The sequence below is a fragment of the Pleurodeles waltl genome, chromosome 5, assembly GCF_031143425.1.
Source record: "Pleurodeles waltl isolate 20211129_DDA chromosome 5, aPleWal1.hap1.20221129, whole genome shotgun sequence".
NCBI lineage: Eukaryota > Metazoa > Chordata > Amphibia > Caudata > Salamandridae > Pleurodeles > Pleurodeles waltl.
Genome location: NC_090444.1, coordinates 1,041,027,194 through 1,041,047,996, shown reverse-complemented (window position 1 = coordinate 1,041,047,996; position 20,803 = coordinate 1,041,027,194). Strand labels below are relative to the sequence as shown.

The window sequence follows — 20,803 nt, the reverse complement described above, 5'->3', positions numbered from 1 at the left end:
GCCAGGTCTGGCTCCCTTGACCTGCTGGATGAGCACCGCTGAACAGGGCCCGCCGTGGAGAAGAGCACCGCTGAACAGGGCCCGCCGTGGAGAAGAGCACCGCTGAACAGGGCCCGCCGTGGAGAAGAGCACCGCTGAACAGGGCCCGCCGTGGAGAAGAGCACCGCTGAACAGGGCCCGCCGTGGAGAAGAGCACCGCTGAACAGGGCCCGCGGTGAAGAAGAGCACCGCTGAACAGGGCCCGCGGTGAAGAAGAGCACCGCTGAACAGGGCCCGCCGTGGAGAAGAGCACCGCTGAACAGGGCCCGCCGTGGAGAAGAGCACTGCTGAACAGGGCCCGCCGTGAAGATAGGCACCGCTGAACAGGGCCCGCCGTGACGATAGGCACCGCTGAACAGGGCCCCGCCGTGCAGAAGAGCACCGCTGAACAGGGCCCGCGGTGAAGAAGAGCACCGCTGAACAGGGCCCGCCGTGGAGAAGAGCACCGCTGAACAGGGCCCGCCGTGGAGAAGAGCACCGCTGAACAGGGCCCGCCGTGAAGATAGGCACCGCTGAACAGGGCCCGCGGTGCAGAAGAGCACCGCTGAACAGGGCCACGCCGTCTCAAGCTCCGCTGGGCCCTTCTTCTCAAGCACCGCTCCGCTGGGCCCTTCTTCTCAAGCACCGCTCCGCTGGGCCCTTCTTCTCAAGCACCGCTCCGCTGGGCCCTTCATCTCAAGCACCGCTCCGCTGGACCCCGCTGTCTCTCCACCTCTCCGCTGGGCCCTTCCTGTCAAGCACCGCTCCGCTGGGCCCTTCCTGTCAAGCACCGCTCCGCTGGGCCCTTCTTCTCAAGCACCGCTCCGCTGGGCACCGGCGTCTCAAACACCGCTCCGCTGGGCCCTTCATCTCAAGCACCGCTCCGCTGGGCACCGCTGTCTCTCCACCTCTCCGCTGGGCCCTTCCTGTCAAGCACCGCTCCGCTGGGCCCTTCCTGTCAAGCACCGCTCCGCTGGGCCCTTCTTCTCAAGCACCACTCCACTGGGCACCGCCGTCTCAAACACCGCTCCGCTGGGCCCTTCATCTCAAGCACCACTCCGCTGGGCACCGCTGTCTCTCCACCTCTCCGCTGGGCCCTTCCTGTCAAGCACCGCTCCGCTGGGCACCGCCGTCTCAATCACTGTTTATGGTTCACTGTGCCCACCATGCCTCCTCCTTGACCAGTGGAGACTGTCATCCACCTGATGGACTGTGGCTTTGCACTCCCCAGGATGGTACAGTGGGCAGCCCACCCACTGTAGAGACATTGAGAGACTGTGGCTTTGCACTCCCCAGGATGGTACAGTGGGCATGGTGGCTCCTCGTGGATCTGGCGTCGTGGACTCATGTGGCTGTGGTGCCCCCCCCTTCCCTTCCCCCTGAGGTGCCTGTAGTTTTTACATCTGATGCCCCTGCAGTGTTCTCTCCAAAGGACTCAGGTCTCCTGTGTGGGCTTTGCCCTTGTTTCTCAAAACTTTGGCCCACGGACATGATGAATTCGTAGGATGTGCAGGACTTGTTACTTCAGTTATACACTGATGTGTATGTCATTAGTTTTGTTGTGAATATCTTTCATGGTTGTACGATAATTTTCAGGAGCTTTTTGGTACATAAATATTTATTCCAAATTTGATTATGTCCTAGCATTTTTCTGGGGTGTTTGGGTGGTGTCACTGTGACTTGTTGCTCTGCATTGGTGTGTACATAGTTGGGGAGGGAGGGGGGGTCGCATATGTGTGTGCCCGTAACCTTTCGTCCTCCCCCCTCCCGTGTGTCGTAGGTGCAGTACTCACCGTTGTCGTCTGCGCCGGACTTCGTACTCGTGGTAGATGAGAAGGTAGACGAGAGCAGGTAGGATGTTTAATTCGGGTTCCATGCTGTCCTCCTTCCTCCTGGAGTGCGTAGTGGTGAGCGTTTTCCCGTCCGTAGTCTGTTTCCGCCGTGTTATTATCAGCGGTGCTCCCGCCCCGGAAAAGGTGGCGGATTGGTGAGTTGTGATAGTGTGGGCGGTACATTGTCTGCCGCCTGGCTGTTGGCGGTGACCGCTGCGCTGTTTGTTTGTACCGCCGTGGCGGTCGGAGTGTTAAAGTGGCTGTCTGTGTTGGCGGTTCCCGCCAGGGTCAGAATCCCATATTTTTTACCGCCAGCCTGTTGGCGGGTTGGCCGCCGCTTTAACACCGACCGCCAGGGTTAGAATCACCCCCATAGCCTCTAAATGTAGATCTTTAGGAATTTTATCAGTACTCTTTCCCAACACTTTCTTAGTACAACTGTAAGTGAAAACATATTACTTAGATTGCGTAGCGTTAGTCATTTTCATAGTATTGCTAATGCTCATGCTGGCGAATGGGAAATCTGGCACGTTCTGACAGAGAACACTCTTTGTCAAACTCTAAATAAGGCCTGACTTTTCATTCACACTAGGGTTAGCAGACCAGAAAGTGTAAGGGATCAAGAGGAGGAGAATACAGATCTCCCGGAATAAAAAAAAAAACAAGCTGGTTGAGGGATGTGATGAAGCAAATGGTTAGTAATAAGAGTGGGTATTAGAGAGGCACGATTTCACTGAGAAGAATAAAACCGGGAAATGTCAGGAGAGAGAATATGACACCCCCGCCAATTAATTGGTGTCCGGGTGAGCAGGCATGGAAACAACAAATCACAAGGTGCTTGTTTGGTGCTGCAGACAGCTGCTTCAATGTTTGGTAACAGGCAGGGATGCTGCATGAGATACTCCATCCAATCTGATGCTGTGACACAAAATAACTGAGCTAGTGCACAGACTGTATCAGAAAGACATGTGGTGCTCCACATTCTAAATCTACTGAAAAACTAACTTGCTGGCCTGAACCTTTTCTTCAGCAGATAAGGGAAAAGACAGCTGTCCGGTACAGGGTCCAAGAGCATTTGGTAAGTACAGACAGGCATGCAGGAACAGATGGGCCTGGAAGCACTGAAAACAGGAAGAGAAAGCCTCCCCATCCACATAAGGAAGGCCACACAGGCTGGAGATGGAGGTTAGACGCCTTGCCTTGGAAAGGAGACTGATCATGTGGCTGGAGGAACCTATGTAGCAACTGGACAGCAGACACCCTCTATGCAGGGAATTGGAGGATTATTTATGCCCGATTTTTTTGATTGACCAGGAGCCTCAGCAAGGTAAGGACCCCATCCTGCAACAAGACACACAAAATAACTGCTGTGATGATTCTTAGTACTCAAAAATACACATGCTGATCTGCGACCAGCAGAGGAGTGATAATTGGCTGCTTCACTTAAATGACTCTGAAAGACGGTGGTGTTCTGTGGAAGTATATTAAGGGTAGTGACTTGTTTGCTGCTTTAAATTTATCCAAGGAATAACAGACAATGGCTAAAAGGGAAGCGAGTTTCACCAAGCTTCATATAGGGAAGTTAGAGAAGTTGCCTTTTACAGTTCCAGAAACTCCATCAACAGTATGGCTCTTACATGGCTCTATAAATCTGCCCATTTCCACTTTTCGTTTTTCAAAATGCATGAAACATCTTGTCATGGGGAGGTACGAGCGGCTAGGCGATAGCTATATTAAAAAAGAGTGGAAGTTGCCCTTTGAATATAAATGTTTAAACAGCGAAACAGAGACCTTTCTTAGCGGAAGCGATTGTTAGACTACTGTTAGTCATTCAGTGACCTGCAAACAAGTGTTCCTTCATGGCCTTTGCTATGCGGGGGTCACAAACTTGGCCTGTTTTCTGAAAGGTACTCCCGCCCCCTTGATTCGACCAGCATTTCATGTACTTTGAAATGGAAGTTATGTGGCGCTGAGCGACCAAAGCTGTTCCGGTATGCGATCAGGAACTTCCTACGCAATTTCAGTTTCTAAGGTCGTTACGTGTTGCGGACATGTTTAACCCCCCCTCCCCAACAGAGATGAGTAGCAGAAATGTGGCCACACATTGATACTGCTAATCTAAATTATGATAAGCTGAGCAGACTAAAAGCGCTACTATTCCAAAAACAAGTGGCACTGATCATCAGCCAAGATACAATCCCTATTAAGCACCAACTTCCCCAAGCACTTTGGATAGCTGGCATCCAGAATATTCAACGCCTCAAGGACTGCAGGGATTGTCAATTTCTTTAAGGCTGTCGGGTCTGAATTTGTGTCCATCTTTCAGATTGTCTTCTGAGTCATTCCTTTAGCCATCCATTCACTCTTTTCAAGTGTGTTTGGCGGCTTTCCTATAATGTTGGTGTTAACAGGTGGAATACTACTGCTGTTGGTTCTGATTCACAGTGGTTGTGCCTTTCCAGCTAAGCGGAGTGATGGAACCACTGCCACTACCTCAACAGTGCCGTAAACACATGGTTCAGTTCTTTAATGCTCCATTGGTGGAAGAGTTGGATCGTAACTGGTCATTTTCATTCAGACCAGTCTTATGGTGTGTGCAGCCAGTCTTTCGCTGCGTGTTGATGCCTCTTCGAACATCTGCCTACAGTGTGCCTTGGGCAAAACCCACCACCCCTGGACACCTCAACTTCTATGTCTATGTCACTGCCACCATCTCTTTGTTCACTCCTTGCCCACTTCTTCCTCTCTAAAGCCAAATTATCTGCCTCCACAGCTATGTAGGTTACCTGGGCCTCAATTTCCTCTCCCTGAGGATCAGTTCTGCTTCTTCTTCGGCTGATACTACAGACCCTCCCTTCCCACTAGCTCTGGATGGGGCCCTAACCACTGAAGTGACAGCCAGGCGATGATCATCCTCCTCCTGGAGATCTTCCCTCACCCTTCCTATCTCTGAAACATTCTCTGACTCCACCTGCACTACATAGGCTTCAATGGACTTAATCATCACATTCTTTTCAAGGTTGTTGGCAGCAGGTAACCCCTCCTTCTACACAATACCCTAAGCTCAGATGCAGTGAGTGTGGGTTGGCTAGCCAGCTCAAGCTCCATGGTATCCATGGGTTTTTTGTGTCACTTAAAAAAAAAAACTTTGGCAATTCATCAGAACAGGTTTAGAAAATATAAAAAATGAAGTCATTAAAAAAATTGTCCAAATTTGAAAAATCCAAAATACTTTTGTTCTAGGTCAATTTAGAGACTTTTTTTTAACATGCTTCACTTAAAACTGTATTGTGATATTAAACACAGGTACTGGATCCCACCACCGTGCACCACAAATGTTGGAAAGTGGATTACTGGTAAGGGCAGGTAAGTACCTACACTTACCAATAGGCCACAAACCCCCACTAGGTCCAGTCAGAATCTCAATAAATTAATCAGAGCTCAACCCTTGGTAGCTTGGCTATGAGCAGGTAGGCTTAACTTAGGAGGCAGGTGTGTAAAGCATAAAGCCCTGCTTGGTTGCAGTGAGCAGGAGGCCTCGGTCAAAGTTTTATCTTCGGACTGAGTCTTTTTCTTGAAGATTTTTTTTCACCGGGACGAAGTCTCAAGTTGGATCCGACCTCCTTTGGGCCCTCTTCGGATACGGGTTGCAGGAGACCTCAGTGAAGAATTCTACGTTTGGACTTAGATTTTTTTTGTGATGGAAATCTTCGTCCGGGACGAACTTGAAATTGAAGCTGACCTCACTTGAGCCTTCTTTGGATACGCTGCGCAATAAAGCTAGGTTAACTTTTTACGTTCAGACTTAGAAAGGCTTTTGGAGCTTTTTCTCTACGATGTCGGACGACCCTCCACAGCAAGCCGATTTCGAGTTGACGTCATAGAATTGCCTTTCAACGAGCCCCCGGTGAAATCCTGGAAGTCTGGGGCTCAGGAGCTGCATGTCAGGCCGGGTCACTGTCCACGTAAGCTGGCTTGACTCAACGTCGGCTCCGTCCACTTATGGAGCTTTTTTCCAAAGTTGCTCCAAACTTCATCAAACTTCTGGACCTTCTTCAGAAGGTCTTTGAAGGTCCTTTAGGAGTCCGCAACTCACCCAAATGTTCCAGATGCTCTGAGCTGCTCCTTGAGGGTTAGGACTCCAACTCCCAGAATGCACCTGGCTCAAATCCAAAAATGACCACTGGTCAGCTGGACAGTTTCCTCAGGGCTTGACACAGGGAACCCTGGTCAGCTATTTTCTACCTGTAGCATACAGGGAGTCCCTACTTGAACCACCAGTAGAAGCCAGGCAAAGTCCTTTTAGTGGTGAAACCCAAGTGTGCAGCTGGTGTAGTCCTTCTGAGTGCAGTGTCCAGGCGCAGGCCAGGGGTCCAGCAGGGTAGTCCTCCTACTTCTTGTCTTGTTCCTATAGGGATCAGAAGTGGGATCCAGCCTTGCCAGTTTTATCATTGCTCCTGGGGGTGGAAAGCAGAAGGGCTTCTGGGTAATCAAGTGCAGGCTACAATCCTCTTGAGTGACCACTTCATGGGAAGTGTGGCAAGAATCAATACCAGGGAGAAACATTCTCTAAAAATCCATAAAGGCAAAAATTCTATCTCAAAGTGTAGATCTGGCTGAGCCCACCCACTGGTTTGGCCAAGTTTCCATTGGGACACCCATTTCCAGCCCTCTCTTAATCTAATCAAGGGAAACTGGCTGTCTGGGTTTGCAGGAAAAAGAGGGGGGTGGGGGGGGGGGGGGGGGGTCACAGGCCAATTCACACCTCATCAAGGCAGCCTGGCTGCAGAGGCTGGCCAATCAGAGAGGGGCACTACAGAGCTGAAACTGGTAACTTTTAGAAAGTGTACTAAAACTCTTTCTAGGTGCACGTTATGTTAAATTCAACAGTGGCAAGTTTCTGGATTTATTTTAACTTTTAATTTGATACTAGACCTGTCATAATTAGCTTCCTTCTATGGAAAATAAGACTTTATTATTTTAAAATAAAGTCTCCTTATGGAGCCCATTCACTACAACGAGGAAAATAAATTTAGCTATTTTCCCCTCAATGGGCTTCTAAAACATCTTTTAAAAAGTACAAAAGAGTTCATTTTAACATAAAAGCAGCGAGCAAGGTAGGCCTGCCTTTAAAAAGATAATGGGTACCACAGCAGTGCACCCTTGGGTGTACTACCTATGTTGGAGTCCCCAAACCTACATGCCCTACCATATACTAGGAACATTTAGGTAGGTTAGTACAGCCAATTATAGTTAGCCTAATTTGCATATCTGTCTTAATCAGAACACACGCCCCTGAACTGTTTAGCACAGTCGAAGGCACCATCAGAGTCAGAAAAACACCAGTATAAGTGAGACATGGGGATAAAAAGTTAGGGGACACAATCAGTGCAGTTTTGCCGCAGCAGATGCATGCAGATGCAGTTGAGTATCCTGTGCTGTGGGTGTCTGAAGGGAATGCACAAGTGTAACTGTCACCTAACCCAAACCAGACATGTACTGGAGATAGGCTGTGGGCACCCAGGGCGGCGAGTGCAGAGAAAAGCTTACTTTCTAAAAGTGGCATTTCTAAAAAGGAAATAATAAATCAAACCTTACCAGGAGAGAGGATTTATTATTACCATTCCAATAGTACTAAACATGATGCAGCTACTCCACTCAGATCAAGAATTACAGCTTAAAGGCAATATAAGGAATTCCCAGTGTTGGCCTATGAGAGGGACAGGTCTCAATGTAATGAAAAACGACTTTGGGGAGCATTTCATTACCAGGAGATGAGAACTTAAAAGTATATGCCCTGCCTTTTGCTTACACGGCACCCTGATCTATAGGTTACCTAGGACCTACCTTAAGAGTGACTTAAATGTAAGAAAAAGGGAGATTGAGGCTTGGCATAGGTTTTAAATGCCAAGTCCAGGTGGCAGTTAGGCGCACACAGGCTCTGTGGTGGCAGGCCTGAGACATGTTTACAGAGCTACTCAAGCAGGTGGCACAATTAGTGCTGCAGGTCCACTAGGCGCATTTCATTTACAGGCCACAGATATAGGAAATACCACTCTATAAATGTCTTACAGGTAAATTAAATATGCCAATTGTGCATACACCAATGTTACAATGATTTAGGGGAGAAGCACATGCACTTTAGCACTGATCAGCAGTAGTAATGTGCTCAGACTCCTAAGGCCAACAAAACGATACAGCAACAAAACAGGAGGCAAAGACAAAGTCTGGGGGTAGACCACCCTAAGGATGCCAGGTCTAACAATGCAGCATCTCCTCCCTCATTTGGAAAGGAATAGCTATCCAACTTCATTTTTCTTGGCAGGAAAAGTATATTGGGTCACTAGATAAGTGCTCTGGTTCTTCCTTGAAAACACACTTTAAATTCCAATATTTGCCACTCTATCACAGGTACTCCAGCAGAGTAATTATTCCCAACCTAAAATCTAAATGTCCACCTATTATTCTTACAGAATTGACCAAATGATGGATTAGTCAAACTAGGAATCGATATTAGGAAATTGCAAATAAGGAATCCCATTGCATTTGTGTCAATGGACCGGTTTTGCATTTCCCAAATAGTGATTTCCATTTAGGAAATCGCTATTTGGGAAATGCAAAACCAAGGATTGCAATGGGAAAAAGGCCCCCAATTGGAGCAACCCAAAAATAGTGGTGCACATGTAGTGCGCACATATGCCGAAGGTTTTTTTTTTTTTTTAAATTGCACATGGTTACCATCGACTTCAAGTCAATGGTAACTGTATTTCTTAAATGCCCAAATCACATTTAGGAAATGCTTTGTACATCAGAATAGGAATCGCAAATAGGTAATCCCTATTTGCAATTTCCCATTTTGGGGAACACAAACTGCAATTTCTACGAAGTGGAAATCGCAATTTACCATTTCCTAAAGGCCTTTGTGCATCAGTTTTGCATTTCTTAACCTCCCGAAATACAGATGCGGACCGTTTGGAGATGCAAAAGGGCTTTGTCCATCTGGCCCTAAATTACTAGATGATATTTGAAGAATGAAACAAGGCAATCACCAAGGCCCAAAATGTTTTAGAGAAATATATGGTCAGAAAGTCAACAGGACAAAATAATTTATATTGTCCACCACACATGATGTAATAAGGCATGGAGTTGACCTAAGCCACGGTGACATAAAATGGGAGCAAATAATATTCCACTATTTGGGAGTCAGACTATAACATTCTAAGTCTGACTTACTAAACAGTAACATGACAAGAACCATGGGAGAGGGCCTAAAAGCTCAGGTAACATTCTGGAAAATGCTACACTTTCCACAGATAGGAATAACAGCATTCTATAAAACTGCAAAGCATCCATAGATTCTTCTAAACTACTGTAATTGCCGTCTGCTGCTACTCCCTACAAATTTCTTTAAAGAGCTAGATATTTTGTTGGACAATCTAATTTGGAATTCAAGAAGTCAGGGTTGTGTTGCTCTCAACAGAGCAAGGTGTGTTGGAAGTCTCAAATTTTGAGCTTTATTATTAAACTGGCCAGCTGTAGTGGTGGTTTAATGGCTTGCTGGGCAACCCTTGTCAGACTCTGCTTACAGCCACCTTAGATACAGGAGGGTGTCTGAACAGCATCTTTCATTGTAGGCCCTGCCCCTAAAGAAGTTACTAAAATTGTACATTTAGCCTGGGCATGCCTCAATAAAGGTCTGAACTTCACACAAGATATCCCATATGCCCAGCCACGCCCCTTGTTGGACATTCTAAAGCAATCAGGATTTTTCACAAAGGAAACTGCTGGAGTGGGACCTATATTTTTAGGTGACTGATTCAGCTTGGTTACCTTGCCACATTCGATAAGGGACTCAACAGGGGATAATTCCTCGTGATGTCTCATCATGGAAGACCGACTAGAGTGGTATGTAAGAATTGGAATATAACGGACAGTGAACTGCAAACAAACTCACTAATACAAACACTTCACACAATAGAGGCAAGTAGGAGATTAATTGGTTGGCTATATCACATCCTAAAGGAACTCACAGTGATATCACTGACTGTGGAGGTGGGAAAGTGAGGTAGGAAGAGAATTCAAACATACTGAATGATTCAGGCCATATGTTAACCTTACAAAGTGCCCCCTTAATGCCAGATTCTTATATATACAATTTAAACTTTTCTGAGGGCGTATATGAACCACGCAAACTTAGCAAAATTTACCCTGGTATTTATCCAATCTGTGCCCAGAGTGTCATGTTGCACAGACACGGTTCTTACGTGATGTGAGGGTTGTCCAAGAATCAGAGTATTCTGTTAAGAGGACACAGAAACTCTAGATACAATAACATGTTGCAAGGATATATGCAGTTTTGAAGGATGATTTGTGGGCTGTTTAAACACTCATAAAAGTGCCGAGCTGAGTCAACATTCTAAACTAGGCCGAGGCAGAAACCCTGCTCTACACAGAGACGAGAGAAGGGGCTGGGAAAACATTTAATAGCCTCCATCAATGAGAGGAAATGTTTCTTGCCCTCGCCAAAATGGTAAAGATGACAAAATGGCACAATTAATTTAAGGCTATAGACCACTAATAGCCTAATGGTTTCATAAGCAAACAATTAACAACAAATTTCTTGTTCACAACCATTCAGGAGGATTTATAATTCTTCTGGACTTCACACTCCTGAGAAAACTTAAGGTACATAGACAAAGAGATGTCTCCCCCGAGTAAAACTCTTAGCCGATTCATAGTCCAGACAATCCATTACATTGAATGTTGATTCACCTGCTTCATTTAATTTGCTTTATTTCTTTAAGGAGTATTCGAGGTCAAACAAGAAGATACTTATTGCTATATTAGGAATATGATTCTTTAGCTACAGCACTGCATTTATGACTCTATGCAAATAAGTCTATACTCTTATGTGAAATATTTTGGTGGTTAAATACAAAAGCCTTTTTGTGTACTGTCAATAATGGAAGCCGTTTGAGGTTAGCTCCAAGCTTTGTGAAAATACATTATTGCTCATTATATCAGCTGTAATATATTTCCGAATGATTTATGTGTATGGCACTCGGAAACTTCCACATTCACGTTCAACTTAAAATGTGTGCAACACTGCTGAGAAGACCAGATTTACTATCTATATAGCACAAAAACACCATGGTGCTGTACATGCCGAGCTTGCGTAATGGACTGCAGTAAACTTAAGTGGGGAGTTACATCTTTTAATTAAATTATCACGTTTCATAAATGTATAGTTGTAGGCATAGGAACGTGACTGTGATTTTGGGATTAGATCTAAGTTTCCAGATTTGTAAGTCAGCAGCTTTGCCACTAGATGACAACTTTTCGAGCCTAAATGCTATGTACCCACCAAAAGATGTTTGTGTAACCTATGTCGGTACTAACCTGTTGAGCCTGAAGGTACATAAATCCAAATCCCAACCTACCTTGTTGTGTTGATCACATTTCTCTTAATTCTAGATCCAGCAACTACACACGTTTGCAGCTGAGTGAAATACCCTAGACTAACCTAATTTTGACAAGTGTCTATGAGAGCTGACTTTTCATTATCCATTCCCTTTTTGCCCAATGAAGTTTCTCCTTTCAGTGCACAAAAAAATTATACCATTGTGTTTAAGAGACACCAAAGATTTAGATATCAATTGAGAAAGAGGCGCTGACAAAATTTTTAGTGTTATGAGCCATCTGGACAAAAATATAATATTATGTCACTACAATGTTGATCAGAAGCATATCACCAAAGTTAGGTACAATAAGGAAGATGTCTACAAGGATATTTATTGGGACTTTAAAAACAGTATTCAGTGCAAACAATGTTAAGTAAGCCAATATCTCCTGAGGATTCAGATCTTGACATTTAGAGAGTCAAAATACCTGACTGCTGACATAATATTTAGGGAGACTTTGACATCATATTTCCCTAGAAAATGGCAGGTATTACAGATTTTGATTGTGTGCTTTAGGTTCTTATTATAATTGGAACATCAATATAATGTATAAAATCAAACATAAGGGAAGGTTTTGTAGAGCACACCCTGAACTCATTTAACAATGCTCTCATATGTAGCAATGAAGGAAAACAAGGCAAAGTGAAATAAGACACCTGTCTAGGATCACACAATTTGGTCTAGTGGGGAAGGTCGGACTGATCCCAGGTTTTCTGGTTTCACATAGTGCTACTAGACAGGTATCTTTTGCCCTCTCATGTTGTAATGTCAATGTTTTGTTTTGAATTCTAGGGGCATGACGTTAGAGCATGGGTGGCAGACAGGAGCCACATATAGGTTCAGTTTGTTGTCTGAACCATGTACATGTTTCACTTCCTCTATTCCCATCTTAACCACCAAACCTTCCCCCTGCTGACATCAATGCGGCTCTCGGGCATTCCACAGACCATACTTTGTGGCCCCTGGAAAAATGACTGGGGGTAAACATTCTCTAGTCCCTCATTCTAAAAAAAAAACCATAAAACTCTGAACTGGAATAGTGGCAAATGGTAGCAAGAACATTAAACTAAATGATGATGTAAGATATCCATTGCACACCTCACCTACCATTCCTTACTTCCCACAAACACCAGCTATTCCTAACACATCTTGGAAAAGTTTCACCTGGAAGGAACAACACTAAAATGTCAGAGATGAAGCAAGATATCCTTTGCAACCCTCATATATCATTCCTTTCTCCACGCACACCATCCATTCCTAAAATGTCTGATAAACCACCACCACGATTACAGGAAATGTTTAGCAGTATTACGGTTATAAGAATTACAGTCTGGCTTATGAAGTTATCCTGCTGCTGCCACTGAAGAAAGACAATGAACACAAAGTCAGAAACTGGCATATAAAAAAACTTAGTGCTAGTTTAATGGAAAGACTGAAGTCATTATGCTAACCAAAGTAGTTACCTGCCACACAAACAATTAAACGTTTCTAAGGCTATAAAGAAAATGTTCGGCCCCAAAAACGTTGTTAAGATCCCCCAAAACAATTCACAGAAAGTACACATTGACAAGGCATACATTACCATCCTAACTCTACAATGCCTCACAGTTCAGATTCATAGATACTGAAATGTTATTAATGGCAACAGTAATCACATGAAATGCTGCCCTCATTTTACCTGTTTAATTGGCTTGATATGCATTTGTTCCCTGTAGTTTTTTCCAAGTTTGAAAGAGCCACAGAGGCCATGGCCTTTCACCTGTTCCACCACATGTTCTGCGATTAGTTTCTCTAAAGTCTTTTTGAGAAGTCGTCGGTTCCTCTGCACATCATACCTGTACTCGGCACAAACATACTTAAAGATGGCAATGATAGAAGCCCCCTTCTTCCCATTCAGTTCTTTGACAGCTGACAGCAGCATCACTCGCAAACCTATCGAAAAAATAGAGAACAGCCCAGTCAAAAACACAAAGATGCAATATCCTGGGAGGGAAAGCAAAGAGAAAACACTTCACTAGGGATATACCATCATCCATCTGTTTAAAAAATCTGAATTATTAATATATTACAATTTTGAAAAGAATAAAAGACAAATCACACAGGTAATAAAAATCAATGTGTATACCTATACAATTACGTGAAAAAGATCAAAATAATTCCAGGAGAGAAACAACCTTTTGGGTGAAAGTACTAGGTGGAAATATAAAGGTGTATTGCCAAACAATACTATCCATGCTAAAATCAAAGATGACAATTTAAGAAACATCTCAAAATTTAGTCAAATAAATTGTACTGTTTTCCTTTACCTTGTAGCTCACCCTTTTCTGTTAGCATCTAAAGAGAAGGTGCCAACATATCTACTCAAATGATTTTGCAGTGCAATGTGTTTTTAAGCCCATTGAAACAGCTGTAGGCCTGGATATTTGGACAGCAGCCCGCCGGTGACCTGGCTTTAGAATCTTCTCTGAATGATTATCTTTCATGTACTAAAAAGTAATCAAATCACTCCATGCCAGTAAACAGTCTGAAATGTAATGCATGGATTGTGTTCATAGTAGCACACTCATAAGAAAAGTGGATTCCATAAGGGTGAATCTACAGGTACCAGAAGAAAGTGCTGCAGGTGAGAATGTCAGGACTGGGGACCTAAGGAATCTTGACAATAGTGAAGTAGTTTCAGGTCTGGAATGTCAAGTGAGTATGTGCACATGACTAAATTACTAGTAGCTATCCACACAGTCAACCATACGCCAGGAACAATTCTGAAAGGCCAGAGTCAAAAGTCAGTCTTACATATGAAAGGGAAATAGAATTGGATCAGTCAAGTTATGTTCCAAGTTGTCACATAACTGACTGATTACATCACACCACTACTGCACAGCATGATGAAATTAAGTAAACATAATGAAACAGAGCTGGTACTTGTACAACACTCAATTTCCGTGAGCAGTCTTTTGCCACTCTTCATTGATAAAAGATGTTAATTGTTGCACATACTCATTCTATAAAATCAAACACAGCCCTCACCTCTGGATGCACCAGTCCAAATAGCCACCAGCCTCAGCTCAATGAAAATGATTGAGTTACAGCAGTTCTTCTAAAGGTATTGAGGGTTTGGTGACTGGCTGTCATGTTTCAAGCAGAAGGTCAGAAAAGATTTTTGTTTTTTTTAAATAAACTTCCAAAGCAGGAGTTTGTTTTTGAAAAACAAGTAATAAACACCTCTGACACCATGGGAGTATCCTCCTATGGTGTGAGAGTAATTTTTTTTCCAGCTCGGGATCACCAGGTGTTTCCTAGTGACCATGAACAGCAATAAAAGTACCTCAGATCGCCTGCCCGCTTTTAACAGGGCAGATGGTCTGATGTGTCCAAACCAATGGCCTTTGGATGGATAGTCCGAAATAAGGTTTAAGAGTTGTGTGCAATACTGATTTACGAATGATGGCTGTACTAGAAGCAACATCAAAAAGAAAATCATACAAAAAGAGAGTATAGTCCTTTGTTGATATATGTAAGGATAGGGTGAAGTGGGGTCTCTTTTGATGTCTTCTTTCAGTTCTTCTTTTTCAGTTTCGGTGGGATGGTGCCACCAAGTCCCCTTGGAGAAAGAAGAATGGCCATGTGAATATTCTATTTATGTCATTCAAGGTTGCCCAACTGATATGCGGTACATCTTTTTCCCTCTTTCTAGAGTTTCCCATGCTCCAAGTGCCAACACTTAACTGTTCCCCAATATAATCATCCATGCTTTCAAACAATTAATAATTTATTTTGGCTGTATTTACTGAAACAGGACCATATTCCAACTTGTTTTTTATGGGCAGCTTGAGTGGTCTGCTCACTAGTTACTTATTTCCCAGGTGACAATTTCCCTTCACCATTATCCATGTGTACAATTAACACCCCATGAACATTCCACTTCTTGTCCTGTTCAGGGTGGAACTTAAATATTGAGGAACAGAAGGAAAACACAAAAACCAAGTTCTTCCCCCAAGTCCCCGGTTCACAGGTACTCACCTGGGCAGCCTCAGAGTTGTGGCAAGGGTTTCTGTTAGCACTGGTCATCTGTCCAGGTATCTGCTTCTGCTCCGTTCCCCTCATCCTCTCCTGGGCCCTGGTTGTCAGCATCCAGGTCTATGGCCTTCTCCTGGTGCCTCGCTGCCCCAGGTTTGCCAGTGTCCTGTCACCTGACATCTAGGGTGAATCCTGCTTCCTCACATGTTTCCAACCTCCTTCTTGCTGAGTCTGCTCTTCATTGTCCTCTTGACTCTGTTTCTTCCTCCTCTCTCTTCACAGGCTTTCACTTCCTTTTCTCAACCCTCTTCCTGTGATGGTAAGTACTTCTTTACTTTCCATCTTTCCCCCCATCTCCACCCTGTCTCCTCCTCTCTTCCTAATCAGTGTCCTATCGCTCTTTCTAGGTTCTCCACTCGGTTGCGCCCTGACATTGCTGAACCTCCATTTCTGTTTCCAGGTAAGTTTATGTGGTCTTTTACAGTACTTTCGCATGGCACAAGTCCATTGGACGTTTTCACCAGCAGAGCCAACCGGGGACTATGACAGTGGAAATGTGATTGTTGCTCACCTTTAACTTGAGAAAATGAACAGTCAGTTCTGGAGACTGAGTCTTCCACCACATTTGTGGGAGAGTACCATGTCTGCCAAAAATCTAATTTGGGCCCAGAGTCCCTTAATGCCCAGCCTAATCAACCTTCCCAGTCAGATATTATATAGGACAGGAGCTGCAACAATAATAAGAAAAATATCATTTATGTCATCAATAACAGGTAAAGAACTGACAGGATTGCCTTTCTTCATATGACTGATGACCAGAAAGCATTCAAGACTGGCTCTATCTAAAGGAAACCCTAAGTAGTTTTAGCTTTGTCCCAGATTCTGCAGATGGGCCTTTTGTGGATACAAAATTCCAGCAGGAAGGATGAAGGTAAACAGAGTGCCCTTGTTCCACATACAAGGGGCACAGGACAGAGCTGGCCTCCCTCCCCTTCTCCCTGTATAAGAAACATACTGTGAATAGAGTGAAGAAAACATGGAAATCTCAGGAGTTAAAGTAGGAGGTGACACCCAAAAGGTGAACGCATGCTGATAACATTCTAGTCTCTCTCACCAACCCAGTCCAATTCTTTCCAAAATTGATAACTGAAACAAAGCAATTCAGAGCGGTCTCAGAAGTCTCTATAACCCTGCAAAAATTGCAAATTGGAAACACAGGTCCTTCAAGACCAAAGGCAGTTACTATAGAGGCAAATCTTTCTCTCCTGGGCCCCCGTTTCCATCACATATCTAGAAATACAACTGTCTGCCTGCACTGCAAACACCTCACATATAAACTAAACAACTTTGCTACACTCAATCCGCTAAGACCTTCAGACATGGATAATCAGGGTCTGTCATGGATGGGAAGGGTTACAGCTGTTAAAATGGCCTCTCTGCCAAAGATTTTATTCTCCATAACCCTCCCCACAAAATCCCCATGCAATCATAAGGAATCTCCAAGAGACTGTCAATATATCACTACAGGCACAAAAAAAACATGCTGACCAGAAAAACAGATCATAGATATTCAGAGGAAGGAGGTCTGAGGTCTGAGAACCTCTAGCACTGCCACATATTAACAGGCACAGTTAACACATATGGCGTAATAGCCCAGAGTAGAATCAGAAAAAATAAATTTATGATTTGCTAAGCAAAGTGGATACAAATATCTGGAGGGCCCCTTTGTTCCCTAAAATAGAGAGCGAGGGAATTGTACTGATCTACCTTGACAAAAAAAACACTTTCAAATGTGGGATACAATTGGGGGGAGGGAGGAGGTGGGGGATCTCACAACATTTCCCTCTGAACTCACCCCTACATTTGAAAACTTCAGGTTCACACCTGCATGGAGAGCCTGGTGTGAAGGGTGAGAAGCATTTTCTATCAGGATATGATCATCCCTTTTAAGCAGGCCAAAACAGATCATGACCTATATAGGACAACGAAGCGATGATATTTTCAGATCCGACATTTGGTTGCCCACAAATTAATGAAACTGCAAACAAGTAGTCAACTAACAGTCTTTCAAAAATTGGTACATCACAAACAAGAATGACAAATGCCTGATCTAATTTACAAAATACTTGTGCAATCTACTCAGCTACATAAAAACCCAAGCCAAAAGAGCTGGGAATCAGAACTTAACAAAGCACTTTCGCATAAACAACAGACAGGGCTATTCTATAGAACGTGCACTACCTGAAGAAGCACAGCAAGAATAGAATCTTGTGTGAAATAGCCTCATACTGATATCTGAACCCAAAAGCAAGAAATACGTGGAATTCAAGCAGAGGAAAATAGTGCTAGAGAGGCTGTAAGGGAACCAGAACCCTGCTCTACTTAGGCCCTGTCCAAAATTGTCAACATACTTAAATTATTAAAATCACAGATTCCATCTTCAACACCTAGAATCCCAGGTTTCCAGTCTAAAGTATCTTAGGCCCCCAAGTAAACAAATATAACCATGGCAGGGTAGACTAATTGCTCTAGCAGCTAAACTTCATTATGTGGTATAAACAAAGTATCTGAAAATAATGATATTGAATGACCACCAAAATGACAGCTATGAAGAGGTATGGGCACTGTTAAGAAAGTTTCTCTCACATGAAATCCAAGAGCTATACTGCCATAAATACAGAGACTTGCACTTTAACCCACAGGACCAATCAATGAGGATACAGAAAACAATGTGAAATGAGCATAGCAAGAGTTATTTCTACCCATTAGACAACTGCATGATGCAAAAGACTTTGGCACTAAATTGTAGAACAAGATTTTCAGAATACAGATGTTTTAGACAAGGATGCATTTAGAGGACTCATGTTTTTTGGCAGGCAAATAGCTTTCAAGGGTCACCATTTGACACTTGCAATCAAAATGCTGGAAGAGTTCCCATAACAGACACTCAAAATCTCGGATTAAAAGCAAAATGCTTATGTTGTGGAAAATGCAACAGGCGTGTGTGTGGCTTTAAGGTGCTGAAACATTCATACACAAGCATGAACGAATGTGCAGATGCTATTGAGTGTGTTGTGGTTTATTCCTCAAGCTTGCAGTTTCACATACCACTGCAAGCTTGCCAGTTAAAATAAATGTGATAGCTTATTGAAGATAGACCTGTCGTCTATCCAGTGCTGATCCTCCTCCTGAAACAGCAGACACTCCATTTGCTCCATGTTCACTGCTTAGAAGAGGAAATGATTTCCATATGGAACAACACATATTAGGGACAGAAAGGTTAGAGTGGTTCATCCATTCCATCTATCCACACACAAGTTCATCAACTCAATCTAATATTCAGTGACCCGCGTGTGCATTCAACTGATTCACTCATTCCTAACCTTAGTGACTGGGATATTATAAATAACATAGGCTAATTCTTAGTAATACTTTGTAGCTGGAATACTGTGGATTTGATTGTCATGGAGAAACTAACATGGAGTCTGGCTAAATGGACAGTAAATTTGAGCCCTTTGTTGGCTCAACTCTAGGGGAGTGGCCTGCAATACAGCTGGTCCCATATCTTTGAGACCATAACGTTTAGTGGAATAGGAGGGGAATTTCCCATGTCAACTTTCATACCATTGTTTTGTTGTGTGCCTAACGCGTAAAGAGCAACAGACGACCTGGTTGTCACCTTTCTTGTATATTCCCTTACTCAGCCACTGTTCTCTCTGATCAGCCTGCAGTCATTTTGTACCACAGGAAGGTGGGGGCTGCAGGGACGGGCCTTCTTCCTTTGTTAGTTTGTCATAGTTTGTCAAATGTAAAACTCCATAAAATTTATTTGGAAATAAAATAACATAGGGTTACTGGCCAGCCAGGCAAAATACATAAGACTAATAAAAAAAAAAAACTGATTATCTTTATCAATGCCCATTGGAGTTATGCTGGGAGATTGTAGAACAGTTGAATACCATGTCAAGTTTCTCTTGGGCAGCTCTAAGTTTTCTGAACATGAGGAGATAAATGTTCCTATGTGTCAGCAGCATTTGCTTTCATTGGAGACCGGGCTAGAGGTGCTGCAACACAGAAGCAATAATGAACACCACATTTTTAGAGACTTGTGCAGAGTTACCACTGAGCCAACATGCCGTCAGCAGTACTAGCCTACTTTACCAGGGCTTCGTACAACAGTACCACTGCAGCACAGTGCACATCACAAAGAGAGACAACAAGACCTGGTGGTTGGTCTCAGGCCAGGTGGAGGATCTCATATGCTGCTGTCAAGCTAGCCAATCATCACCATTAATGTGGTGCAATGAGTGTCATTCAACCACTCTATCTCTAAAAATGTGTTTGCGGCAGGAAACACCAGGGGAGTGGAGTGTACATTGAAGTGAGGGAGAAAGAGGCATCCTATACACCCCAAATTAAGGCCCTGAATACGTGCCCCAAAACAAGCATAAATAAACCTCAAAGAAACTACTGCTTGTTTTATCTTGCTTCTTAATCAATTGTCATTGCAATATGGTTCCAAGATGAATGTCACACCCTGCACTGGTCCTAAGTGCAGAAGCAAAACACAAACAGAAATACAATTTCAAGAGCACGGATGCATTCCACCCCAGTTCTATGTCGCAGGCAAACCCCTCCCTCCACTGACTGGCAGTCCAGTACTGTGCTGGAATGCATATGCTTCTGTGGGAAACCTCTGCTACATCACCAGCTTAGATTCACGAGAGGGACTCCTGATGGTCACCACTAAAAACATGAACCTACACAAAACTGTATTGGGCTGTTCTACAATGTGGATGACATGTTAATCAAGTAACGGTTTAAAGGGGCTAACCCAAACACACTCCCTGGACCGCTAAAAACATCTAACGCTGTACACAGCCAGATCTAAATTGCAAAGAAATATGCCGATCCTCAAAGGCATTAAAAGGAAGACAGATAAAGCACGGTATTCAGGTACAGTGATGTGGGAAAACAATTCAAGATAATACACTAAGTTTTTTTTCAAAGTTAATGCAGCATGAAAACCCCTCAGGCCACATTCCACTGTTGTTTACTTGTCCATACCATGAAAGACAGCTTTGGTCCTGGTCAAAGAGGAACAGCTTAGCCAAAGTATGGTTTGGAATGCAGCCCAGATTAAATACCAGTGGCTGAGATTAATTCAAGCATTCCCTCAATCACTTATATCAATTACAGTTTTTCCTCAATATTCCATATACATGCCAACCACTCAGACTGTAATATACATTCTCAAAACTGACCTTCAAAACATCTTATTTTCGACATTTAATAATTTACTAACTCTGCCTCAAAATTAATGCTTACCATTATCATCTCGAAGCATGGCTGACAAACACAAAATGTCTTTTTTCAGCTGTCATTTTAAAAATATTCTTTCAGTAGAATAGTCACTTCTCAATGCTCTCCTAATTTGACAGCTTTGTTAACAAGATACCGGATTCTCTTAAATGT

General features: G+C 43.6%; 1 protein-coding gene across 3 annotated transcripts in view; it reads right to left on the bottom strand.

Moving 5' to 3' along the window:
- SHPRH (SNF2 histone linker PHD RING helicase) overlaps nucleotides 1-20,803 on the bottom strand; it is a 746,219-nt gene that overhangs the window by 501,051 nt on the left and 224,365 nt on the right. For all 3 annotated transcript variants that reach the window (XM_069235239.1, XM_069235238.1, XM_069235240.1), the window contains exon 8: nucleotides 12,990-13,243. In XM_069235239.1, the coding sequence (XP_069091340.1) occupies nucleotides 12,990-13,243 (254 nt within the window). The remainder of the gene's footprint in view (nucleotides 1-12,989; nucleotides 13,244-20,803) is intronic.